The sequence below is a fragment of the Dreissena polymorpha genome, chromosome 2 (assembly GCF_020536995.1).
Source record: "Dreissena polymorpha isolate Duluth1 chromosome 2, UMN_Dpol_1.0, whole genome shotgun sequence".
Taxonomy (NCBI): domain Eukaryota; kingdom Metazoa; phylum Mollusca; class Bivalvia; order Myida; family Dreissenidae; genus Dreissena; species Dreissena polymorpha.
The window spans coordinates 85,470,922-85,493,185 of NC_068356.1; the positions used below are offsets into that span (position 1 = coordinate 85,470,922).

General features: G+C 33.6%; 1 protein-coding gene across 12 annotated transcripts in view; it reads right to left on the bottom strand.

Moving 5' to 3' along the window:
- Positions 1–405: 405 nt before the first annotated feature.
- Positions 406–22,264, bottom strand: part of LOC127867914 (NAD(P)H-hydrate epimerase-like) — a 124,071-nt gene continuing 102,212 nt past the window's right edge. For all 12 annotated transcript variants that reach the window (XM_052409431.1, XM_052409432.1, XM_052409433.1 and 9 more), the window contains 5 exons: positions 10,757–10,865; positions 7,647–7,757; positions 5,303–5,480; positions 4,930–5,013; positions 406–2,966 (listed from right to left, as the gene is read on the bottom strand). In XM_052409431.1, coding sequence (XP_052265391.1) covers positions 2,749–2,966; positions 4,930–5,013; positions 5,303–5,480; positions 7,647–7,757; positions 10,757–10,865 — 700 coding nt within the window. In that variant the 3' untranslated portion in view covers positions 406–2,748. The remainder of the gene's footprint in view (positions 2,967–4,929; positions 5,014–5,302; positions 5,481–7,646; positions 7,758–10,756; positions 10,866–22,264) is intronic.

Consider the following 22,264-nt stretch of genomic DNA (forward strand, 5'->3'; position numbering starts at 1 on the left):
TCAATAAATAAGACTTTAACTGCATACTTTATCTCAAAGAGGCTAAAATTAAATATTAACGGTACTTAAATTTGAGAAATGTCAGTTTTGGAAAGTTTTTCCGTTTCATTTTAAAATCCATCAATATATGGCAAAGTTATGGCTGAAATAGCAATTTTCACACAGATACTCATTCTCACAGGGCAACTGCTATATAGCGCGTTCTTTTAAGGGAACATATCCAGAAAACAAAAGAAACTAAAAGGATAAGTATATGTGATCATGAAGACTGTTAGAAATGTAAAAAAAAGAGTATTTTAATTCAGTAAACCCAATCAACACAGTTTTTAACCTTTTGTTTTAAGAATGGAATAACAAAGTTATTTTTTTTAATTTAATGCAAATAACATAACAAACTCTCCACAAATTGAAAAAGTTAAAACCATTGACTTAACAACAATTTCTACAATAATTGTTATAAAAACTCAAAACCTTGGGAAATGCAACCTGCCTGACGAATCCTCAACTAAATGCAAGGATAATTTAAACAACAATAAGGGATAATTAAGCCCATACATATAGTTAAGGAATTATGACGATCCATTTTACAAAATCAATCAATCTCACAATTATTAAAAAAATATAATAAAGAAAGAAACCTTTTTCCTCTGCTATTCCCTTTTCCAATGTTTAACTCTATATCCATCATGAATAGAAAGTCTCAGAATTTTGTTAAAACATGAAAACATGAGTTTTACTGCCTGGCGATTTGTAACTTTATTTAAGAACATATACAAATTCCAAACTATACACAAACTATTCTCTTTCATGAAACAAAATTTATTCAATGCATTTGCACATTTTCTGAGTGTTCTTAAACATAAGTCAAATTTTCATTAAAATCTTTCATATATTATTGATACATAGAGAACATGTCTTTATTGAAAGAACCATGCCATTACATTCCATTGTGAAATTCCATTTCAGATACATGGACATTTGATGACCAGAAAAAATATTATTCTCAATTTAAAAAGATTATAAATAAGAGAAAATAAAAAAATCTGCTTATTATAACAAACAAAATCCGTGAAATGTCTATAAATTGATGACAGAATATCTATGATAATATAATGTATTTAAGCCACATATTGACATATATCAAAGTTTTATTAAACGCCATAACTGTGCATGTCATCTGTATGATTCTAATCAAAAACATTAACAACAAGTGCATGCTGAATTTCATCAAAAATAACATTCAAAATTAATCTTTGCAGTTTTAATCTTTTACAAATTAATTGTACACAAGGGCATAACATGAGACAAATATATGTTTTTTCAACAGAAATATTATTTCTATTCTTATTATTTGTGTTACTGCAACCTTAAAGGGATCTTTTCACGGTTTGGTAAATTGACAAAACTGAAAAAAGTTGTTTCAGATTCGCAAATTTTCGGATTAGTTATGTTATTTGTGAGGAAATAGTATTACTGAACATTTGCCATGGTCTAATAAAGCCATTATATGCATCTTTTGACGATTTAAAAACCTAAAAATTATAAAGCGTTGCAACGCGAAACGATTGAATAATTTGGAGAGTTTTGTTATTGTCGTTTAAATTTGTGAAACTACGAAGATTGCTTATATAGCGTATAAAATACTCGATCATCTTATGTATGCTTGGCAGGATAGCTCAGTTGGCTAATGCGTTTTTACTTCAGGATTCCGGGGGTCACTGGTTCGAGCCCTGCTGCGAGCTACTTTTTTTTTCCTTTTTTAAATTTTATTTTTGATTTTTTACTAGAGCTTTTAAAATTTAATGTTTACATTTATCAATATAAAGCATTAAACGACAAACTTCAAAAACATGCCAAATCTGTGAAAAGGCCCCTTTAATAAAGCTGAATGCCAAGTGACATTTACACGAAAGTAACATTACAATAGTAAATGAGTTGTACACATTTTGAAAAAATGTCACTTGTCTGTTTTAAATTTAGACATTGACCCCACCAAAACCATAGAAACACTACTAAGTGTCTATATATGACATCTCAATAGCAATACTAGTGTGTTTTAAAGCAGAAACCATGCATATTTCTAATTTTAGTAACTCCATGTGATATTGACCCAATCCATGTTATGTACCAAATGCAACTCCAAACAATTGCATCAGTTATACGTGTATGATGTTTAATTAAAATGCCTTTACTCAAACTCATGCTAATGAGCAGATTTTTTTTACATTTAATACACGTAACCTTGACCTTGATTCCTCATATATAATACCTTGCATGGTAGAGAATAAGGAATCTATATATAAAGTTTGTAACTTATCTCTTTTCATTTTCTCAAGTTATTAAAAATAAATAATTGAGCCGCGCTCAGTGACAAGAGGGTGTAATGCATGTGCATAGTGTTGTCCAAGATTAGCCTGTGCAGTCCACACAAGCTAATCAGAGACAACTCTTTCAGCCTAAACTGGATTTTTGCTACGAACAGACTTTCTTGAAACAAAAAATATATTAAAAGCGCAAAGTGTCATCCCTGATTAGCCTGTGCAGACTGCACAGACTAATCTGGGACGACACTATATGCACATGCATTAATTCCCACAAATCTATCAGACCACCAGCCCACAAAAGAACAAAAATACACTATGCTAAAAATTTAAAATGCATTGAATTGCAAGAAATACGTCATAGTATCAAGTAAAACAAATAACAATGCAATAAAACTACACTCCTAATCAAAGTTCTAGATATCAACTATGCATCATCATTCGGTTTCAATTCGACCACACAGTCTGTGCCCGGGTACGCTGGCAGGTTAAGCTGGTACTTCTGTTCTAGGGTTTTTGGTACGAATCTCCCGCCCAGGTAGTGGTGTTTGCCTGTGAAATGCTTGGCACAGAGCTTTGGGGCAGTCAGGGAAATCAGCAGATCAGGTTTCAGCCCGTTTTCGTCCCCATTTTCCACATCCCAGCCTGGTGTAATTAGAACAATTTGTTTATGCATGAGTATACTTTTTTTTAAATACATTTCTACTTTTTAGTTAAAAGAGTGTTCACCCTCTTTTCATATCCAATAGGAATATTAGCAAATAAACTTAATACAAGAATGCACTTGAATTAAAGAGTTTTTGTCAATATTTTCAACAACCTGAACTGGCTTGTGTTAAAAAATGAAAATCAGAGGGTACATTTCTTTACAAATAAATTAAAGACAATATAATACGTTTCATGTTATTAAGTTAGAGATTTCACAATGTTTTCAACACCCCTGCCTAATTTTAAAACAACATCATATATTGTTTTGTTAATCTACGTTGAATTAATATATGAATGGGAAGATAACTTTCTGCTAGTTACCCTTTGCTCTATAGACTATAAATGATCAATCACATTTATTTATTTTACAAAATGATCTTAAACATACTTTTAACTCAAATTAAGTACAAGAAATTAAACAAGCTAAATCAGTTAAAAACAACAACATAAAATCAAACTTCATGTCACTGCCAATGTATATTGAATGGTAAAGTGTTTAATGGAAACGTTAACAATTGAAGAATTATGTTCTATATTTAATATTGAGTATGAAACGTAAAGACGTAAGAAATGCGAGATTAAGTGTTTAATGTTTGAACGCCACATTAGTGAATAAGTTACAGGAAACTATGAAAATGTGCATAATAGATGAACTAGTAGTTAGTTGTATGGAGCATGATTATATTTTATACCAAATTACTGGAAAGGGCTACAATTAACATATATTTGAGCACACAGAAAGGTAAAAAATATGCATGGTATTTATATTCTAGTGAATATAAGATTATGAGCATTATAATGAAAAAAAGTTTCATCTTAATTATGTTCTTTTTAAAATATGAATTGCCCAAATAGACCGCTAATACTTCATTACATATTAAGACATAAAGTTATCTTTTATTAAGTTTTTATTAAATCATTGCTGAGCTTTTGCTTTTATCAATTCTTATTTTATATTTCTGTTTATAATTATCCACACTTGTTCCTGAGACACTTTTGCGAATGTCAAGGAAATGTGTGCAAGTACTAAAATTTTTATGATTCAAATGTACAGGAACAACCATTCAACACATTTATCATCCTGTCTAGGTCAGTTGGTAAAGCAATGGAAATCTGAGGATCGTGGATTCCATTCAGGCCTCGCCACATTACTTCTGTGGGGACGAGTTGAAATTGCAAGGTATAGAAACAAGAGCTGTCTCCATCGAAAGATATAATGCCCCCCAAAAACGTTTTTTTCGAAACCTAAATGCAGATTTTGAAACCTAAACTCGGACCCTAAGTTCAAGGTCAAGGTCAAAGGGGTCAAAATTTGTGTGCGTATGGAAATTACACATGCATACCCAATATGAAAGTTACATCTGAAGCGACATAGAAGTTATGAGCATTTTTCAAAACCTAAACCCAAAAGTGTGACGGAAGGACAGACAGATGGACAGTGTGATCACTATATATGCCCTCCTTCGGGGGCATAAAAATATGGCTAGTGAATTTTTTCTTCAAGATTTAGTCAATATATTAAATAATAATTACAAGATAAATACATGAATGAAAGGAATATTCCATTGAGATATATTTAGGATAAAAACACTTAACATGGTAATTTAAAGAAATACTAAAGCAGCCTCAGTAACAATAATAAGCCTTGTTTTGAGAAAAGACTTAACACATGTTCATAGTTTTGTCGCAAATTAGCCTGTGCAGTCTGCAGAGGCTAATAAGTAACAACACCTTCCACCTAAACTGGATTTTCATTTAAAAAATTCCTTTAACTACTAACATCCATAAAAGTGGAAGGTTTCGTCCCAAATTGGCCTGAGCAGACTGCACATGAATTAAGCCCTGTTTTCCCAGAACAAGGCTCATAAAAGGATATCACTGCAATAAGTATTCAGTATACCAGAAGGGACATCAATACTGCATATTGGTGATTCCACTTTCTTCAATGTCTCCATAACAGGTTCAAATTCTGGTCGAACTGGCCCTGAAAATTTCCAAAACACATATCATATTTAATGGACCTTGCGATGAAAATTGAAAACATTTTGCACAGAGCAATCTTCAAAGAAGGAAACCAGTCAACCATTTTGAATATTATCGAGATAAAAAGATTAAACATGTACATGAAGAATATAAAGATTGATGAAAATCTGTCAAAGAACTTGTTATTTTAACAAAATTATCCCTTTCACTTAATGTTTTCACTTATAAATTTATCTTGAACAAAACTAGGCTTACAATAAAGTGGTTTAACAACTTAAACCAAAACTTACCTTTAAAGCTAAATCCAAACAAAGCGTCTACCACAAAGTTGTAGGAGTCTGTGATGAGGTGAGCCTCTGAAGGGAAGAATGACAGCAGGGGCATGTCCATGCCTTCACATTGCTTCCAGAGGTTGTCAAACAGGGCCTGGCTGGGCCGCTTGGGGTAAAATACAGTCGGCTTGTAACCCTAGAATACATTTAGTTTTATACTAATTATTTTCACGTTTATGGTAGAATATAGTTGGCTTGTAAACCTTTGCAGATTAGCCTGTGAAGTCCACACAAGCTTATCAGTGACAACACTCTCCGCTTAAAACTAGATTTCTGCTAAGAATACACTTTCTTTTAAGGTAGCGCACCCCTAATGGGCACATATCCAAATATAATTTAATTAATTATTTTCCTAATCAGCATCATTTCACTAAACTACATGCAAATTTGTAGGTAGGCTTTCCATGCTTTAAAAAAAAATATACTGATATTTTCAAAACCACCCTCACGCTCAGCTTTTGTCCAGTTTATTTTCACCCCTGGGGTATATAAAAGTTCCATAATTCATTCAAATTTCCAAATATGGGCATGCAGTTGGTGTGTACAGATGCAGTAAAGTTGTTTAAAATTTAAACAAGATAAAATAAGTATTCTTTTACAGACATTTATTTTTTACAAATTTTTATCTATGGAATAGCGCCATGAAATGAAAGTGATTTCAGCCAAGTAAAAATTGGGTCGGTTAAAAACAAAGTGTCATAAAATTCAAAATAGTATCATTTAAGTTATATTTTTAACTAATTTTTTATAGAAACACTATATACAGCAAAACTACCAAGAAATAGACAGATTTACCATTTACTTTTTGAAATAAAAATAAAAATGCAACATGCATCATTCGTATTTTCAGCAATATTACCCAATTTAGCAATTACGTTGTTTTAATTTTAAAAATTGAAGGATGTGCATACAAATTTCAACAAATTAAACAATAAACATAGCTTATATGCTATATTAAATCAAATTACGTTAGAAAAGAAATAAAACGCGTCGCAAAAAGTATGCGATGTCGGCAGGATTCGAACCTGGGCGGGAAGATCCCAAAAGATTTCTAGTCCATCCCCTTAACCACTCGGCCACGACAACTTCACATCAGTGGAACTTTAAATTAGATATCCATAAGTAAACAGGTAAAACGGCTCGTCAATCTTTGAAGAAATTGCAAAATCATATTTTTCAGATGATAATTGGATCAAAGTCAATATTTATAGTGAAAATAATGTATTCTAAATGAATTAGGTAAACACATATCAAAATTCGAAGTTTGAAAAAAATAAAATGCATATCTCTGAAATAACCGATCATTGAAGATCAGCAATGATCGTAAAATAAATCACGGGAAATCATTAGAGGTGTGCTACCTTAAGTAAAAAATACAATAAAAGCAGAGACGATGGTCCCAGATAAGTATATGCAGACTGCACAGGGTAATCAGGGACCAGGCTGTACATACATGCATTAAGCCATGTTTTCCAACAGCACAGCTCAATTAGTCATAGTCCAATTATTTTCATGATTAAGCCCATTTGGGTAAATTAAAATATGGTAGGTTTGTAAGCATTGAATCCATGCAAGATTCAAACCCAATCAGTTTGCACAGGTAGTCAAACAAGGGCTTGCTGTGGTGCTTTGGATAGAATATGGTTGGCACGTACAATTGAGACAAAATTTCGTACAGTGCAGTGCTTGACATGAACAATAGTCTGACTGTCCAATGAAACCAAAATATAGGCCCTCACAAGTCAAAAATGAATCTGGTAGACCCTGAGGACAAGTGAAAAAGTAAAGGTCTTCTTTTTTCTCTAATCAACAAGGAAAAGGAAACTAGAAATGTGTGCAGTTTACATGGATGCCTCTTCATTCAGCTTTTGTCTGAAAAAGCAACTTATGATAGAAACAAGGGACAAAATTGTCACAAAACCAGGTTTTCAATTTGAAAAAAAAGTCTGATAAAGGGAGACAACTCAAACTGAACTGATTGATGATAGTTACCCCCTTGTTTCAAAATAAATCTATTTTATTTGTGGCGACTCTTGACCTTGGAGATATCGATGTAATTCTTTTGCACGACACACCGTCTAATGACGGTGAACAAATGTGCCAAATGATTTTAAAATCTCACAATGAACGACAAAGTTATTGCCCTGACAAGCTTGTTCCACCCACCCAACAGCCGACATTCGCCAATCTAATAACCAGTTTTTTCCTTCGGAAGACCTGGTTAAAAAATGCAAAATCCAGTAGAAAACTACCTTGTAACCCTTGGTGCTTCCAGAAAATTATTGCTTCCTCATATACTTACAAACATCTTCAAGTGTCTGGCGCACACAAGTCCATCCCCTCCATTATTGCCCGGGCCGCAGCAGACCAGCACTGCATGGTTGTCCTTTGTCATTTCTTCTAATGGATAACACTGGATGTGGAAAATATGCAGCAAATTGGTATCACTTTATTCGAAAAATATGCAGCAAACAAGTAACACTTACCGGTAATATGCAGCAAATTGAATGGGATTTTTTTTCCTAATGGGTAACACTGAATTTGAAAAATGTGCAGCAAATGTAATTCTGAAATAGACATGGAACTTCATTATGCTTCTTCTGTTACAGCATATGTATAATATTCATGACCTTCCATGTGTTGAACATGCACTAATCAAATCTCCTTGAAAAAAAACCCATCCATTTTGACTTGAAAAGTTGTTCAAATGTGTCATTAAGCACTAGTAAGTCAATAAAATTTCCTTTTCGGAATTAATATAGGGAACCAAAGTTGACACACTTCTGTTCTCTGGCTTAGGGGTTGTTACACTCGCTTCCCACCTAAGGTCATAAGGATTCAATCCCCACACAAGTCATATCGGATTAGGATAGTGATCACCATACCAGACATGTGGGCTTTACTCCAGGTGCTCCAGGTTTCCCCAAACAGCACAATACCAAACCATAATAGAATTTATAGAATTAACTTACAGCTTAAAGCTTAAAGTTGTCATAATACGATGTACACTGTAGGACATACAGTGATCCCAATAGCTCATCTTGAGTTTGAACATTACAATACTTTTGCAAATTTTAAATCTGCTTTGAAAAGATCATTCAACATGAAAATGTTCTACCTATAAAATGTTCTACCTATAGAACCTACATAACAAACACTTTATATGTTACAATTTTGTGTACATAAGAGAAAAAGTACATTAATAATTATGAGGATTAAAATGTTTTGCATAAACAAGTCTTCATAAAAAATTATTCTCAGTCAAACATCTTGTCTGACTTACAAGTAAATTGCGTAAGACTTGCTACGAATTTTTCAGACCTAACATAATTTACCACAATTTGTTTAACTTGTTTGTAAATGTTCATTTTTTATTATAATATATAGTACATGTAATTCATAACATTGTGCATGCAATTGCTTTATTTCAATTAAATGTTTTTATTGAATTGTGATGACAAAAACACACAAGAAAATGAAAATGAAAAAAAAACAATATATTTTTTGGTATGCAATTCATTGACTTTGACCTGTTCGTGACCCAGGGACGTACAATCAACTTTCAAAATTATGAGCATTTTAATGCTAACTCAAATGTCAACTATTTTATAATGTGAATTTCAAGAATGTTTGTTTTGCAAGCTAATATAATACTTGGTTGATCTTGTTTATCTTGGTAAAAGTGGTCCAACCATCTACATAAAATACAAATCGACAAGAATCCATGCATAAATATCAATGTAGATTGGAAAAGCATAAGGTACTTAAGCTGTGGAATCTAAAAGAAGACCAAAATCATGTCATGGTTTACTTTCAAGTTGATGAAATATTTTAATATAAATTTTGGCAATTGGAATTTCTATCTGACCATGACAAATATACTGGTTTGTATATAACCATGTTCACTGTGCTTCTGAGCAGAAAATGGTTGACTATAAAACATGTTAAATTCCTGTTTTCCAATCAGACACTGCAACATTTTTATTACAAACATCTGTCAAACATGATATATATCTCTGAAGTACCAAAATTGGGAACTACATTGACAACATACTTTTCAGTCTAAAGAAAAACGCTCTGTCTGGTAGTTCTAAATGGCCAAGAAACTACAGGGGTAATTACCTAAATTATTTATAAGACCTAAAAGGTTTTGTATGTAAATACAGGCAATTCTCTGATTACAACAACAGTTTCCTATAGGATCAAATTGCATGGCAGTATATTTTCAGGGAAGATCATTATGTAGATGTAGCATTTTTGCAAATTTGGTCTTGTATGGGAAACATTATTTTTGAGCACGCTGTGATGAATAATTAATCAGTACACAAACTTTATGACAAAATCTTATGTGTTGCATATGAACCTTTATGTGTTGCATATGAACCAGAAGGCTATGATGACCCTTGAGCACTAACCAGACTTCCTGAACACAAACACAGGCTTATCTTCGACAACAGTTTGCACAAAGAATGGATTTCTGTTTAAAGAGACTTCTTTGAACAAAACATTCCATACAAGGGGAAGCGTGGAACTGCACAGGCTTATCTGGGATGACATTTTACACATCCCAGGGCAGGGCTCATGTCTGGATTTCAATGACACTGCAGCAAAACCTCCAACTGTTTCAATATCCAGTCTGCCAACCAACATGTTAATGAATGTCTGAGAACTTAATTATTTAACACCATTTGCAAACATTCAAATATATCCCTTTGATAGTTCTGTATGATCCCTTATCAAGAGTAACTTCATTGATCATAATCAGAAAGTGGCTGTAAGAACAATTTTGATAAAGATGATGGAGTCAGTGGAATACAAGATAAATGGCAACATTGTAATCATGTTGAGCTGAAGCAAATCTACCAATTCATATTTAGAGTTACAACTTGAAAACTTAATGAATGAGAGGTTGAAAATTATTTATGACCCTTGCTTATTATACATTTACCATCCTAAAATGAACATGGGTAAGTGATTCTTATAGTCTGAAAGTGAAGACAAAAGAAAACTGATATATATTCTGCGTAGATAAAAAAAGAGCTTAAATTGAACCCTTATGCCAGATGGTGAATGGTAACAAAATCACAATAGCTGGGTATGCATATGCTAAAGTAAGGTAAACATATTGCATGCTTTATAACGACTCAATAATACTTAAGCTGCTTTCTGGAAAAAAAATGGACTTAATGCATGTGCATAAAGTGTAGTCACAGATTAGTCTTGCAATCCACCCAGGGAGACAACACTTTGTGTTTAGACTTGATTTTCGTTTAGAAGAGCTTTGCTTTAAGTACAATTGCCACAAAGGTGACAGAGTGCCTGACTTAACAGTTTAATTTGGGATAACACTTTATGCATTAAGCCCAGTTTTCCCAGAACACAGCTCCATCCATTGCATATACTTCAGGGCACCTTAGCAATGGCCACTGCACAGCTGTATCCTGCCAGTTCCATCAACTGCTCCACACTGAATGCATACTCTGTGAACAGCTCCTGATCTATGTTCTGAGCTTCCACCTGGCTGAAAATAGACCAATCAAAAACAGAATAAGATTGAGCTTCTGATTGGCTAAATCAGACCATTGCATATTCCCTGAGATGCTCCTGGTCTATTTTCTGAGCTTCTGATTGGCTGAAAATAGACCAAAAATATTACAAATCAAGAACTAAAAATCCATGGGCTGTCACTTGGTGTAAACAAAATCAACAAATGGCAAGGTTATTATAAACACCTTTAACTTATCCAAATTAACAATGCTGTAATGTTTTTTGAATTTTTGAGTACTTAAACAATGGAGACAATTCATTTACTTACACAAACTTCCATTTGTCTGAAAATAGCCATTATAAAAGAATGATCAAGATATGACTGAGATTACTGATTCTCAACAGAGCAACAAGTATATGGGCAACCAAAATGTACAATAATCAAGGGAGCTAACTCTTACATATCAACTAAATCATAATTCACAAGTTATCCTTCATAATTTACCATCACAATGTCCTCTAAATAAAACATACAACAAACTACAGAAGTGCAAAAAGTTAATTTTAAGATGTGCAAATACTTATGTAAATTTAATCAGAAAAGGAAACACTATATTCCGGTCTTTCTAGTACCAAATTTACATACAATATATATGCTGGAATCATTTCTAAAGCAACAATATCTCGTAAGAATTATTTGCAGACTTGATACAATTCCCCCTTAGCAATAAGACATCTATTAACTTTATGGATCAAATTATTTATTCAATTAGGAGATCTTTCATCAGGGGCTTTACAGCCAAATTGGAAATGGAAATATTCAGTGTCTTATGCCTACTGGTTACTATTTCTAATCGACCATACATTTTGGCATCCATGGTGCCTTTGGGTGGTTATAAGACCTCTCAAAACAAGAAAAACACTCTTGAACACTGCGGCTTAATGTATGTGTTTTGCTTTGTTTCCAATTAGCCTGTGCAGTCGGCACAAGCTAATCTGGGACAACACTCTCTGCCTACACTGTATTTAGGATAGTAAAAAACTTCCATAAAAGTGGAAATAGTCATAGTACCTCACTAGAGCTGCAATGATTCGATCCGATTCATCGAAAATCGATTTGAAATGCTTTGATTCGTTTACGATAACAAACCTACCAAATTCGATTCGATTCTTTAACATATATACATATATATACATAGATACGTAAAGCACGCTGTATTCTGACTATTGATACGGGAAGGTGAAGGTTTTATCTTTACCTGTAATTACGACCCGCGCGATTGGTTGCTTATTACTTTAGTCATCCAATCAATAAGCGCATAACAGTCTACTTTCGGAAAAAGCGTCAAAATGGCTGAACAAGTTGTTGCCGACAAATTGAAATTATCAGATGCGCCTAAGAAGCTAAAATCAAAAGTGTGGCAGTATTTTGGGTTTCGGGATGGCAGCCCTACCGATAAAGCAAAGTGTAAACTGTGCTTCACGGATGTGGCGTACGCAAAGTCCAGCTCAACCACTAATCTATTGCAACATGTCAAACGCAAACATAACGTTGATTTAGCAAGACTAAGAGGTCGCACAAGTGCAACTACTGAAGTCGCGAGCCAGAAAAGTAGTTCTATTTCTGTTGGAATTTTCTTAAGTTTATTAGAGAATGTGATTTGTCCTACAGGTAACAGGTGATGCTGTCATGGTACAATGGTAGACAAGCTTATAGCGGTTTTGGGTAAAAGTATAATAGTGATAGTACTATCATTCAACTGATTCCAGATACGTTCTTATGATTATTTATTTATTTTTTATATATTATTGTGTAATCAACACAATCTTCTAGTCAGAAGTTTTTATATTAAAATTCCTTATTTGCTTTTCTTTTTTATGTGTTTTATTGAAATCACATTTGAACAGAAATGTGAATTTTGAGGCATAAGAGTGAATATATGATATAACTAGGTTTGAAGATGAATCAAATAAAAAAAATCGGTATCGGAGTGTCTGAAATCGAAATCGAATCAAATCGAGCTGTTGGTGAATCGTTGCAGCTCTATAAAAATACCTCACAATAGCCTTTGAAGACTGCTGACAATATTATAGATCATGGAATGAGACAAATGGTTGACCATTTATACAGTTTTGTAAACATGGTTGATAATATCATCAAAATAATAATCAATGTGACTGTGTTTATTTGATTCACGGGGGTAGGTTATTTGTCCCCATTTAAGTCTTTCCACACTTTCTGCACATTGTAATTAAGCTACCATTAATCAAACATTCAATACACGCTCACAGTTACATTCTTATTCTTTTATGCACAAAATTAATGATCCTATAGTGAAAAACAAGTTAGAACTCTAATTTTATAGCTAAAATGTTTATCACCCAATATGAAACTAAAAGACAATATAGACCCTCCTAATGTTTATACATACAACCCTTGGAGAGTGTCATACAACATTAGCTTTTAGATTTCTCCAGAGGAAATCAATGTTAACAGCGGGAAATAATTTAGATACGAATTACCTTTCTCCATTAAATAGCAATTACTTTTTAGATTCACCACATAAATGAAGTAGGTAGTCATTGCTAGCACATGATAATGTTTAAGAAAATGACAATTTCTAATATGTCCCTTTTACTTGATTGAAGCCATGAATTAAGTTAAACCTGTATGATTTTTTAACAATTTAACTACTGGATATTAAACTGATATTTAGTGACATCATTTGTCAATATGAAGAATTTATAAAAAAAACAAGCAAATTCGTTTAATTGATCTCCCCCGCCAAATAAATTTTGATTATGGATGGGTGTAGAACTAAAACAAGAGGTATAAGTGAAGGGTTGTGCCTTTTGTTAATTATTTATACCTGTGATGGGTTTGCAGACAATAAAATATGAATAAATAAACATTGATAGTATCACAACAAAAAGAGAAAGTGCTTTTTATGAGAATTTCCTTAAATAGAAATCTTACATCCTGAGTTTTTGCCCCGAAAAGTAACAACATACAAAAATAACAAAGGACAATAACTCAAAACTAAGAAAGAGGAGGGTTCTTGAGCGTTCAATATTTATTTAGGTTAATTAAAAAGTCTTGCCTTTTCCACGAAAACATTCAATCTTAATATACACTAAATCTTCAGAGTGTTGCAAAGTGAACACAATTAACATCCGCCATGACATACGTGGAAATAACATAAATAAGTTTTTAAGGTTAATCACCCATCATTAAGTACGGGATTCATTGGTTTCATTTTGGAAACATGATTAGTCACATACATGTATATTCACTTTGTAAATCCTACTTCATCGTCCCCATGATGATGTTTGAGAGAATGATGGTTTACTTCATAAATATAATAGAAAACAACAAAATAATACAAATGAATCTGGCACTTTAAGGGATATTACCTTCAATCTGTTCCTACTAATTGTCATTGCAAGGGTTATCGAGTTTCACAGCAACAAGGTGGCGGTCTGTATATGGGACAGTTTTTGTAATTGAATGGAGGTATGGCAGGTTTCTGATGATAAGATCCATTTTATTATGGTAGAATCCTTACCAAATAAGACATATTTAATCAAAATGTGTGATTTTGACCTTTGTGTGTGACTTTGACCATGACCATAGCAACCTCACAGGATCTTATATTTGACACTCAGCTAGATAATGGAGAACAATTGTGGACAGTTATTGCAGAATCCCTTGATGCATATATATAGTAAAGGAATGACTTAATAATGAATAATTGATCAAATGTGTGACCTTCGACCTCAATGTGTGACCTTGACCTTAGCTCCTAGGATCATGGGTGTTCAATGTGAAGCAGCCTGATTGAGAACAACTATGGCAAGTTTCATGGCTCTGGCTCATGTGTTAATGGAGATATAGCTCTAAGTGTATATTAAAAAGCATTTTTTCAAGATACAAAGGGCCATAACTCCGTTATTAACAGATGGTGTACAATGCCATTTGGCGTGCATCATCCTCGAATCCATATATATACTGATACCAAGTTTCAATGAAATCCACCCAAGCACTTCCAAGATATGGCTCCGGACACAAAAGTGCGGGACGGACAACACCAAAATAATATCCCTCCGCCAATGGCGTGGGATAAAAAATATATATGAAAGGTTAATGTAAAATATTGTACTGAGGTAAAAAAACTGCTACTTATTTCATACCAGTTGTTAATAGGCATACTAATTTGATTTTATGCATAATGTTTATGATTTGTGAACTTACAAAATTCAAAAGAGCATCTAAGGTAATGTTTATGATACTTGAAAAAAGGATATCTGAAGCCTTTTACAATAGCTGCCAATAAGTCTGAACTGTAAAAAAGAATTTGGACTATCATTGGAAACAAAAAGGATCCTTCTAAAAAGCATTCTAGGAAAACTAGGCTTCATGCAATGCGTGTAAAGTGTTTACTCAGATTGTAAGCCTCTGCATAAACTGGATTTTCGGTATGAACTTCCTTTACATAAAATCTTCCACAAAAGCAGAAAGTGTTGCCAGCCTGATAAGCCTGTGCAGATTGCACAGGCCAATCTGGGACGACACTTAATGCACATGCATTAAGCCCTGTTTTTCCAGAATGAGACTCATATAAATTTATTACAAGCAGAACTCCGGGTTCTGATTCCCTTGACAATGTCTCCTTACGATGTTTTACAAACATAAGTCTCAAATGGCCACTGTGTCAATATTTCTCTTTTGTTGTATAGCTTTAATTGGTCCTGAAATAACAGTCAAGATCAACAGACCATCAGGGAGTTCTTTCTATAGGAGAAATCATACAAAGATGGCTGATACATTGTGCATAAGTTATTGGACCCAAGTGATGGGAATCTCTTCGAAAAGACTTAATTTGATACAGAGTGAATTTCATTTTAGATCTAAACTTAAAAATACTTTATTTTTCAGTTTTCTTTGAAAAATTAGCTTTAAAACTAAAATAGTCATATGTACAGGGAAATATATATTGAAAACTAACTGTATTTGTATTTGTTTGTGTACAGTCATTACTTTCAAGTGGTGTATACACCCACAATGCATCAATAGGGTTTAAGTGAGATTTGTATCTCTGTTTTGCCAAGATTTGTGATTTTTTATTTCTTGAAAAATTAAGAACAATTTAAATGACCAGTAAATCAATAAGTCAGCATGACTAGTTCTAGTCAAACTGTTTATGATAATTTAAGAAAAAATTTCATGCAATTTTTATTTAAGATTTGAACTGTTCATGAACAATTTATGAATAATTCATGAACTGTAATGATCCATTTCACCAAAGCAGAAACTATTATAGCTGCCAAGTGATAACATTTATTCTGTATGTGGCATATGTTGAACAGTTCTTTTGGTCACGTAAAGTTTAAAATTACAACAATTTGAAACAGATATGAAGGATGCATTATGGAGGAATTCAACACGTTAAAAGAAACAAGCATTAAATAAGAACAATCATGTTTGACGATGTGCGCTTCCAATACCAGTAAACTTGTCTTATAAAGTTATAATCTAAAAAAACAACAAGAAATGTGACAGAAACACTATGTCCCTTTCTGCGCCGCTTTGACTGTTTTTTTTTACCTTTGACCTTGTAGGATGACCTTGACCTTCCACCACTCAACATGTGCAGCTCCATGAGATACACATGCATGCCAAATATGATGCTAATATTCAATATTGCAAAAGTTATGGCAAATGTTAAAGTTTGACCAAACAGACCAACGAACAGACCAACAGACAGGGCAAAAACAATATGTCCCCACTATAGTGGTGGGGGACATAAAAATATGAAAAATATTTAGTATCAAAACATTAGGAAAACTAGACAGTACATTTCTTCAAAAGTGTATTATTTAAAATAAGTGAAGAGTATGGCCTAAACACATTCTTTAATTGTTTCCACTAACCCGCCGCCCCTAATTTATTGCTTCATTTGAACATTAATAATTGCTCACAGTTTCCATTAACTATACATCCCTTTTAGCAAAATAACAAGTGGTTACATAACCACAAATTGCCAATCAGACACTAAAATGAACCTTAAGTGCCTTCTTCATTTTAATCCCAAAGATCATGTTTCAAGCATGCAATCCTACCAATACCATGGTTTTAAATCATTTAGTCTGAACAGAAGATGATGGAGTGCATGCAATTTGTGCTCATTATTGATGCAAAGAAAACTCTGGAAAAAGACAGAGGATAATTTAAAACAGTCTCTTGTGTAATTTCTGTGCATAATGAAATCTGTAAGTTATAGTTTAATTTAAATTTTGCATTCACAAGTCACTATGTGAAGTGTCATTAAAAGCAAACTTGTAATTTCATGGGAAGATCTCACTCCAAACTATACCATAACTGTAAATAAAAAGGAGATTCTTAGAGTCTCTGCTCAAAAACAATATCACAGAATATTCTTGCTTGCTGTTCAATTACCTTGAACCAATACCAATGTGTTTCGTTAACAAGCATCAATTAAATTAAGTGTTTACATAAGAACTTCATGAGAACCAGCCCACACCATGCCTAATTTAATATCCTATTTTATTGAACACCAATCTACATGGCACTAGGTCAATATTGATACTGGTACATTCACCCTAGACTCATCAATATAGACAACAAGTCTCAATATTGATACATTCTACCCCTGCAAAAATTTGTTCTAGAAATTGGAACGGTTCTTCAGTTAAGCCACATCAATGTATACAACATTAAGCTTCTGTTCCTACATGGGCAGATTGGATAATAGAAAGGATGCTTAACCCTTTACCACTAAGATACGTATTTTGACACATTGTAGTCCAATAGATAGTTAAATTAAATAAAATACCTTTCTTACTAAATTCAAGTTTTAAAGGCTTCATTTCCAACCCTTAGATACTGATAAGCAGCCAACAGCATAAAATCTGAACAGCCTGCAAGGTACTCGCAGGCTCTTCTAGTTCTGTTCTGTTTGCACATAGCCATTTTCACTTTGTCTCGGAGTGGGAAAGAGTTTAGTAGGTTCATTGTTATCAGCACCAGGTAGATTCTGTGCATACAAGGCTGAATCTTTCCACATCTTCAACAGAACAATGCTACTTAATGCACATGCTGTAATGACTGTATTGTGTGCCAATGCACATGCTGTAATGACTGTATTGTGTGCCAATGCACATGCTGTAATGACTGTATTGTGTGCCAATGCACATGCTGTAATGACTGTATTGTGTGCCAATGCACAAGCTGTAATGACTGTATTGTGTGCCAATGCACATGCTGTAATGACTGTATTGTGTGCCAATGCACATGCTGTAATGACTGTATTGTGTGCCAATGCACATGCTGTAATGACTGTATTGTGTGCCAATGCACATGCTGTAATGACTGTATTGTGTGCCATAGATTTTGTTGATCTTGCAACTTAAAAAATCAAAAGACTTAAACAAGTCTTTAGGTTCTACCACCAATAAAGTCATAATGTAAACCCTCTACTCTGTGGAAGCATACAAATCAGTTTTGTCAACATTTCTCTGATTGTCAACTTTACTAATCATGTTTTCTTGGAAACAAGGAACACAGATGGCAAATATAGATCCATTGAAAATAGCATCAGACATCATAACTAGTAGGACTTTATGAACAAATTATCTGACACATACATTTTTCAGGAGGATAAGACTTTTCTGATATGTCCATTTTGATATTCATCCAACAAAAAAACCTAATACAACTTTATGAACAATAATTATATGAAACATATAAATAATACAACAAGTTGAAACTTTAAAGAAGATGAAACCATGGTAATAGATGACATTAATTTGCTTATATTTAAAGTGATTTCCATCAAAATACAATTGATATTTTAAACTGTCCAGAGCTAACAGACAATTCTGAAACAAACAACTTGATTAAATGGAGCATTAATAATTCATAAATGGGCTATTCATTATTAATTATGATATTTGATACATGAAACCTATTAGGACTACCATACAAATACCTTTTCCAGACATATACTTTAATAGCAATTAGGAACTAAGCCCGGCTTTTCATAATCATTGCAACAAGATTGTAAATACATCATGTTTTGTAAAATTCTGTAACATTTATTTTTAAGATTGTATGAATTAACTTCAAACAGTGTAACACATGGGCAATGCTCTGTCAAAAGGATGTTTAATGCATGTAATTAAAGTGTTGTCCCAGATTAGCCTGTGCAGGCCGCACAGGCATATCAGGGATGGCACTTTCTGTCCAAACAGGATTTTCATCAAGATCAGTCTTCGTTTAAACAAACACTTAAAAAAAGCAGATAGTGTCATCACTGATAAGCCTGTGTGGCTAATCTGGGACAACACTTTAAGTACATGCTTTAAACCCCCCTTTCACAGAGCGCAGCCCAAATTAATACAAACTAGACTGTTGTCACAAACGTATACAGTAAACTCTGCCAATACCGGACTCTCTGAATACCGGAACTCTCCCGATTCCGGACGGTCGGGCCCGTCCCGTATTTTCTCCTTCTATTTCTTTGTTAAAAAATGTTGAATAAACCGAACTCTCTGAAACCGGAAACCCGACGGTATCTCCGTAAATTTGGTCATTTTCAACGTAAAATACATTGAGTATACCAGACGGTCTAAATTCTCAAGATGCCCGAGGCGTGAAAATAACAATACCTAGTCAGCACAGCGAGTGCGGTGTCACACATTTTGCTCGCGCAATTATCGATAATCGGATTAAACATACCATAAAGGTGTCAAGTCGATACCGCGCTATGGGAGTCCGATTAAGTAAAGTAAAACAAACTGTGAATGTCTATAATAGACGTGCGGTAACACCAAAAAGTGATTGACTCGATCGTTTAATTAATTATTTATTATCGCCTATGCTAAACAATTTAATTAAAAAATTAATGCATGCCGTTGCGATGATCACTTTCTTGTGATCTTCTAGGGTATTTTAAAAGATCTTATAGCCATGTTTTTAACGCTGACATGGTTGTCTGTTTGTTTGTCAGATAAACTGTAAGAAATATGACTGTTAAATATCCATCCATCTGTATGCAAATTCATTCATTGCCGTTTACTAATTTCGAACGCATCTAAAATGTCGCAGCCTCCAGCTAAACGCAGACGCGTAGAGCTTACGTTAGAGGATAAGATAAAGCTCATCACGGAATCAACTGCTCAACCAAAACCATCTCTGAAGGCACTCTGCGATGCATACTCTTGGTAAACCGGAACTCTCTGAAAACCGGACGATCATGCCGGTCCCGAGACCGTCCGGTTTACAGAGAGTCTACTGTAGCACCATTTTGCTTAAACTTGTCAGATATATTCAAGGGCAGATAACTCAGGGATAAAGGGGTCATTCACCAGAGGGTGAATGTTAACAATATCTTGAACATCTCCACATCTCAGAGATGACATAGTTGAAGTTTTAATTTCACTGCTTGTACAATATCCAAGTATATTGCTCCACAAACTTCTATGTGGAAAATGATTGATTCAGAGCAAATCTTATTTAAGCTGCAAAGCCTGAAACTCAAACACATCTTTGAGCAAAACTGGGTTACGATATAGATCAAGTAACAATAATAAACTTGAATACCAGGGTCAACAGGTTTTTGTAATGTTTTATTTGATATCATATTTTAATGATTATCCTTGTTTAAGTCTTTTGTTTTCTTGCATGTTTTAATTATAAAAAAAACTAGAACAGCCATGGTCGTGCCAAAAATACTCTGTCAGTGGACAATCACAGTAAGATTTAAGTACTGGTTATTATAAGATAAGCCATTACAAAATGTCATCATGAACATCCACTAGGGCAATAACTGTGAAATTATTAAAGCAGGAGTTGAGGTTCATTAATACTGCCAGTACCATCATTGAGACCTACCTATATATTATTTTCACAGTAACAATTTATAACTCTTTCTTCTTAGATATGCTGCAAACTCAATTTATGAATACAAACAAATGAATTTAGGCCAGAACTCTATATTATGGATGTGCAGCAAGTTTTGTCCTCCTTTAGAAAATCTTGGTTTTCTCAAATTTCCCTTTATAAGGAACAATTCAAACATTCTGATATCCATCGCAAAAATAGGAAGTAAGATGAATACATTTCATCCCAAAATTGCTGTATTGTAAAATCATGATTAGACAAATTTCAAATACATCTCTATCACAACCAAAACAGGAACCTCTCAATAAAGCTAGTGGTTCAGATTACTATGCCTTGCAAAATAAACTTCACTTCATTCTCGCTTAATATATGATTGACCATTGATATGTGACCCAGGATAGGTACCCATGATATTTCATTAATAATTTCAGTAATAGCAATTTGTCTAAGATAATTCCCGAGACAAACTGCCTCACTCACAATAATTGGGAAACATTTGGCAATATTTCCATGTACCAGTATTGATCTGTAAAGATATTTTATGAACTTACATTAACCATCAAGCAGAAAGAACAATTTTTTATACATACAGTCAACCATTATTCTTTAATGATGGCCGTTAATCAAGGGCAATACCTCTTTTTGGAGACCTATGCTACTTCCGAGGTAGTGCTAAGGACCAGAAGTTTATTACAGTAACATTTCTTAACGTGTTCTCTCTTGTTTGCCTTAATTGGATGTATAAAAGACGGCATTCAATGCTTGTTTGAAAATTGCTACACCCTATTGGTTAGAATCAGTAATAAACAATCCTTAAAAATGTAGTTCTTGAATTTTTCTAAAAGTGTAATGTTACACCTATTTTTCTAAAAGTGTTACACCTATTAAATCTGCATTAAATGTTCTTGAATTGCATATAATAACTCTGAGTGCTTTAAACAGTCTAATTTTACATTTTTATTTTCATAAGTCTCCTTTACTTTTTCTTGCAGATATTCACAAGCTGCATGATGTTGATCTGTACGCTATCTAGAGATTTACACAAACCTAAAGCAGTTACTGTACTTTTTTTTTTTTATTTCTGCATTTTAAACTAGAAATGTGTAACAGGCACTGTTGCCAAAACGTATGTTTTGACACAGACAAATGTACTATATATATATATTCAACAGTGAGCAAATGGACATACAACCACATATAAACATTGCCAAACAAGTTGCAGTCAAAATACCTGTCTAATAATGCTCATTTACTCATAGTGGTCATTAAATTCTAAACAAGAGCACCGCCTTGCGGGTGCAGACCGCTCATCTATTTTTTTTTTAAAGGAGTAGGGACCTATCTCGATTTCAATCACAAAGGAGGGAGGGGTGGAGTGGAGAGGGGTGTATAGTGTGGGTGTGTGGTCATCGGGGGGTATGTCAGGTAAGAGTTGTTTTGTCAGAGTATCAATCAAATCTAATCATCATTAAAGAGTTATGGCAATTTTAAAGTCAAAAAAGGACCATAAT